This window comes from Priapulus caudatus, unplaced genomic scaffold (assembly GCF_000485595.1).
Source record: "Priapulus caudatus unplaced genomic scaffold, Priapulus_caudatus-5.0.1 Scaffold325, whole genome shotgun sequence".
In the NCBI taxonomy this organism is placed as follows: Eukaryota; Metazoa; Priapulida; class Priapulimorpha; order Priapulimorphida; family Priapulidae; genus Priapulus; species Priapulus caudatus.
In genome coordinates, this window is record NW_014577386.1 from 258,966 (window position 1) to 265,560 (window position 6,595).

Genomic DNA, 6,595 nt, shown 5'->3' on the forward strand with positions numbered 1-6,595 from the left:
TATATATATATATTCTCAGGAGTGCGTAATAAACACACCGTATTTACTCAAGTAAATATTTGTATACATAAGTATACAATATATATATATTGGTTTTCGCGCGATAGGATTTTTTAATTAAACTGTTTACATGGTCATTATTAACAGAAATTTGCCATTTATTGTGTATGGGAACTAAATGAGTTGGCAAGTTGAGTTTTGGAAATCGCCATCCTGCACGTGCATTACGGTTCAATTAATCACTGCAGAAATAGAAACATTATAATTATGTGTATCTTGTTTACAGCTGCAGAAATCCACGTTCCTTCGTTTGATGGCACGTCCTACTTACGCTATCACGGGCTCGAAAACTCTGCTCTCTCTTTCCTCGAAATGGAGATTGCCTTCAAGCCGTACGCACCAGATGGCGTGATTCTCTACAATGGAAATCCACGGGAAGCTGGGGCGCCTGAGGATTTTATTTTACTCACAATGACAGATGGCTATCTAGAGTTTAGATGTGATTTGGGCACTGGTCAAGCAAAGATTAGGTATTATACTACTAAACATGTCAAGTTTATCATTGCAATGAGCAATCGCTATCTCTCCATCTTTCATGGCTGCATGCAGTCTTCACTCATAATGATGTACTACGTGCTCCGGTATTATACAGGCGGTATATCATTAGAGTATGTACATAAGCGAAGTAAACATGAGAATTTATAAGAGTACATAACGATACTCATTTTGTATATATATTTATTTATATATTCTTGTTTTTATTGGTAATATTTCTGTTACATGCATCATCATATGCGCATCTAGTAACTATAAAGGTGTATGTATGTTATGGACATTTCTCTGTAGGAGCATGGAGAGACTTGACATGGACCAGTGGCACACCGTACACGTGATGCGCACGGGCCGCGACGCCATCTTGCAGATCGACAACCAATCACGCGTGGAGGTGCTGCTACGTGGTGGATACACTGAGTTGTCGCTGCATGGAGACCTGTACATTGGTGGCACGAGATCAAAGGACGACATCACGAGTTCGCTGCAAACATTGCAAAATTTCTATGGCTGCATCCAGAAGGTTTGTGTATTACTTTTTCTCATGCTTCATACTGCGGGCTTAGTTAGGCATATGCTTGCTAAGCATACTGTGATGTTTTTTCTTCCTCTACAATCAGTCTGCGAGTTGGTAATAAAATTTATTCTAAAATGTTGATTCGTGGTAGTTTCGTACGTGCAGGTCGTCTTTCAGAAATATATTAAAATGCATGAAGGCAGCATTGCGGCCAAGGCCGAATGTTCACAACCTAGAGACTCCCTGTATTTACGCTAGCAGTTAGAGACGTGCAAATGAAACATATATATGCGCCCGAGAGCTAAATTTTGCATTTATTGATTGTGCGCACGCAAGATGGCCGACATGCCGCGACAAGTTCACGCGCGGGTCGCTGCGAGAATGAGATCAATTATGCGGTAATTGAGAAAATCGTCTCCTTTTGATAACGTAATACTTCCTTTCGACGGACGGCGGAGGCTCTTACGCGGTGACAAATCCTTGATAATTGCACCGTAAGTACCCCCGAGCTTAAACTGTCGCTTCGTTCGCAGCTTGTTTGTCGCCTCGCGTAACGACGTCCGCTGCGACGGAGGAGGTAGGCATCAGATCTGATTATCGCTGCACCTTCTGCTCATAATTGCTTCACTTGCGTGAATCCGCGTGCTTTTTTTGTCTAATCCTGCAAAAAAAAACTAGGTGTCGATAAACGGAGTGCGTCTGCGCCTGATACAGTCGGCGCTGGTCGGGGTGAACGTCGCCAACTGCCTGCATCCGTGCGCCGGCGAGCCATGCCTCAACGGGGGCGTCTGCAACGCCGAGAAGGACTCCTACACGTGCGACTGTCGGCTGGGATTCACAGACTACAACTGCGAGAAAGGTGCCAGAACACACGCTGATCGGTGTCGCGCGCGAGGACGAGTACTTAGCGGGGTAGTAATTAGGGGGGGGGGAGTAAATCATAGATTACGCAATGAGAATCGATCGCCCCGGGGGGCAGTGTTCGATGAACCTACGTGCGTACATTCCGTCGTTATGTGTATCAGCGGTTATTTACGTGAGCATGGTAATTACTGGACTTAATTAGCAGGCGTGTTCGAAAATGGGAATTATTACGTGTGCATTCACTGGCGCGTGCGCGGTACCAGAGAAAAAATAAGTTGCAAGATGGCTGCCTTTTGTAAAACGAGAGAACTTTCACTTATATGTATTTTGCCATCTGCTCTGCTTTGACGGTAACAACAATAGGTAGAGATTGGATGGAGCCTTCGGAATTCTTATAGACGTTTTCATGTCAGATCAAAGATTTCTCGTGATCAACCATCGTGTATGCATCCTACCTGATGCTTTATTCATTGCATTCCAAATTTTGCGACGCCTTTCGTTCGTTTGTTGGCTAGTTCCCCTTTGCTAACTTGTCTTTTTTATGTGATAGATTAGTTTATAAATAGGAAAAGGAAAGTGCTCGTTTAGTATAAAGCACCGGCACATATTTGTATTTGCAAAGGTTTGACGACGTAAATGTTAGAAATCTGATAATAACGTAAACTACATTTTAATAGGCAAAAGAATACTAGCGCGTAAAAACCAGTCCTATCTTGTGTTTCAAATTTAATTTTGCCTAATAACTGTGAACCCCGAAAGTAAAAAAGTGAAAAAATATATTGATAAATTCATTATATTGAGAGGGCATAATTAGATTATATTATATATCGATTAATTGATTAAAAGTCGATTACCTAACTTGAATATTTTCTTGGGCCAAGTAAATAAATAACAGTATATTATGTAAAAACTAAATATTGTAACTAAATATCTGTAATATTGGTTAATCGATTACAGAAAATAAGATGGAAGTGCAAATAACAAGCAACCTTAATGATGACTGTTCGTTATTTTTATTTTAGAAATTGGTATAGAGAATTTGAGGCAGGCCTCTGCACAGTTTACTGGCAGAAGCTACCTGTATTACACACGGGAGGAAATTCTGTCCAGGTATATATGCATCGATCTCGTTTTATGATGAGGTTGTAAAACCGATAGTATCCGGTTGTTTATTAGGCTAATGATTATTATCACGAATACATGTGTGAGTGTGCGTGCATGCGTGCGTGCGCGTGTGACTGCGCGTGCGCGTGCGTATGCTTACCTTTACATTATTTATATATTAATGCCTGTTGTTGGGGGCACTATGCTCTCATAGTGTTGCTCTCATAGTGTTGCTCATGAGAGCATAGTGCCCCCAACAACAGGCATTAATGTTTTTAGTGCATCACATGACTTTGCAATCTACTCGGCAAATATGAAGTGAATATGACAAAGTTTCTTAAACGAACAATTTCAATTTGTATTAAAACACAATGCGTTATCATAACAATGCGTCGCGCAAGCAATAGTGCCCGCTCAGGCGGGCACTATTGTTTCATAGTACCTGCGACGTTATCCAATAGAATTTCAACGATTTATCATGTGATGCACTAATACACATTACAGAATAGCTTAACGTCCGTGTACTGCGTTGATAAGAGTTCTGTAGAGCGTGGCAAGGCTTGGAGTGATGAGGTTTTCCACGTATTGATTTAGAAATACCTTCTGCGTTCAATAAGTAATTTGGTTTGACATTCTGTGTTTACGAAGTATTGTCAAGTTCATGAAAGCTCGTGATGAAATGAAAATATGTGCTGTTCCCACACGGCACCTTTTAAAAGGGTCTGTGTTATAAATGAGCTCACCCAATGCGGCTCCATACGTCTCCACACGAATCTATTAAGTTAATGTATTTTTAATTCAATTAACATCCAGCTAAACTGGTGTCCCTTTTAGTATCCTGTTTGAGCTTTTCACGCGCGAATTTATTAAACAGGTTTGCCGATTATTCCGATGTGTCTAATCGCTGCGCGCTTAATTGTCACTTGTTTGACAGGATCGCTGGAAAGGTCAACTCGATTCAGATTTCCTTTAGGACAAAAGCCAGCAATGGTCTGCTGTTATGGAGTGGGCAGGTATGGTCTCGCTTCGAATAGTCCCTATACGTAAAACCAATTGCCAGTAAAGGCACATGTAATGTTGTAATGTATGCCCCCTCTTTTTCTATAATGTCAGCCATTATATATTCATTGCTGTGCTAGTTCAATTTTGCTGCACGTGTACAGTCGGGTATCATGTTACTAATTAAATATTCTAATTAAATATACTAATTAAATGTATCATGCTAAATGCGAACGTAATTGCTCCCACCTGCTCCTATTGTAGGAATATCCTAGTTGTCAACAGTTTTTATTTCTATATGCTCCATCCATCTATCACCTCCATGTTTTTGTTTAAAAAAACATGACATTAAGTTTTAATACACTATATAAGATGTCACTCAATCACATGCATGAAATATTAACTCACATCCTCCAGCATCCGCATCCCGACAATTAGGCAATTTACATGAATAATTTACGTGATTGGCCAATCTGAATCTCATCAAGGTGTTAATGATGTACGTACGTTCTTCACTCTGCAGAATATTATAGGTCAGCGAATAATCTACTATCCTTCTCTTAGTATTATGTATTTCGTGAGAGATCGTAACAGAGCTTGTACATAATATAAAATTCTATTTGGAATTTCTAATTTTCTAATTTTCTAATAGAAATTTCTATTATGGACTCTTGATAATATGATTTCGTAATTGTTCGCTCCTGCTTGTCTCGTGTTTAATCGGGCATGTTAAATCATTGCCTCACACTGCACCCGCCCCGTACATACAGTAATAACCCGCGTATAAGGACATATATTTTTCCAATTAGGTTAGCCTCAACATGTTCTTATATAAATGGTGCTTACTGAAAAATTAGGCTCAAAAGGTTCTTAAATAGGTTCTTAATTGTTTCTACTTTTAATATGTATAAGCTTGCCTCACACTGCAGTACGACACCCGCCCGTGCATAAATACATCATTGCCTCACACTGCAGTACGACACCGCCCCGTACATAATACATTACTGCCTCACACTGCAGTACGACACCTGCCCCGTACATAATCATCACTGCTTCACACTGCATGCAGTACGACACCGCGCCCGTACATAATACATTATTGCCTCACACGACAGTACGACACCCACCCGTACATAAAACATCATTGCCTCACACTGCAGTACGACACCCGCCCCGTACATAATACATCATGCCTCACACGCAGTACGACACCGCCCCGTACATAATCATCACTGCCTCACACTACAGTACGACACCCGCCCCGTACATAATACATCACTGCCTCACACTGCAGTACGACACCCACCCCGTACATAATACATCATTGCCTCAACTGCAGCTACGGACATCCGCCCGTACATAATACATCACTGCCTCACACTGCAGTACGACACCCACCCCGTACATAATACATCACTGCCTCACACTGCAGTACGACACCCGCCCGTACATAATACATCACTGCCTCACACGGCAGTACGCACACCCGCCCGTACATAATACATCATTGCCTCACACTGCAGTACGACACCCGCCCCGTACATAATACATCATTGCCTCACACTGCAGTACGACACGCCACCCCGTACATAATACATCACTGCTCACACGGCAGTACGACACCGCCCGTACATAATACATCATTGCCTCACACTGCAGTACGACACCCGCCCCGTACAAATACATCATTGCCTCACACTGCAGTACGACACCCGCCCGTACATAATACATCACTGCCTCACACGCAGTACGACACCGCCCCGTACATATAATACATCACTGCCTCACACTGCAGTACGACACCCCCCGCTACATAATACCATCACTGCCTCACACTGGCAGTACGACATCCGCCCCGTACATAATACATCACTGCCTCACACTGCAGTACGACACCCGCCCCGTAATAATACATCACTGCCTCACACTGCAGTACGACACCCGCCCCATACATAATACATCACTGCCTCACACTGCAGTACGACACCGCCCCCGTACATAATACATCACTGCCTCACACTGCAGTACGACACCGCCCCGTACATAATACATCACTGCCTCACACTGCAGTACGACACCCGCCCCGTACATAATACATCACTGCCTCACACTGCAGTACGACATCCGCCCCGCGTACATAATACATCACTGCCTCACACTGCAGTACGACACCCGCCCCGTACATAATACATCACTGCCTCACACTGCAGTACGACACCCGCCCGCTACATAATACATCACTGCCTCACACTGCAGTACGACACCCGCCCCGCTACATAATACATCGCACTGCCTCACACGCATGCAGTACGACACCGCCCCGTACATAATACATCACTGCCTCACACTGCCAGTACGACACCCGCCGTACATAATACATCACTGCCTCACACTGCAGTACGACACCCACCCGTACATAATTACATCACTGCCTCACACTGCAGTACGACACCCGCCCGTACATAATACATCATTGCCTCACACTGCAGTACGACACCCGCCCGTACATAATAATACATCATTGCCTCACACTGCAGTACGACATCCGCCCCTACATAG

At 43.1% G+C, this 6,595-nt stretch overlaps 1 protein-coding gene across 1 annotated transcript in view; it reads left to right on the forward strand.

Moving 5' to 3' along the window:
- LOC106809059 (pikachurin-like) overlaps positions 1-6,595 on the forward strand; it is a 136,542-nt gene that overhangs the window by 121,069 nt on the left and 8,878 nt on the right. The window contains exons 8-12 of the mRNA XM_014812001.1: positions 287-530; positions 847-1,075; positions 1,748-1,928; positions 2,956-3,043; positions 3,972-4,050. Coding sequence (XP_014667487.1) covers positions 287-530; positions 847-1,075; positions 1,748-1,928; positions 2,956-3,043; positions 3,972-4,050 — 821 coding nt within the window. The remainder of the gene's footprint in view (positions 1-286; positions 531-846; positions 1,076-1,747; positions 1,929-2,955; positions 3,044-3,971; positions 4,051-6,595) is intronic.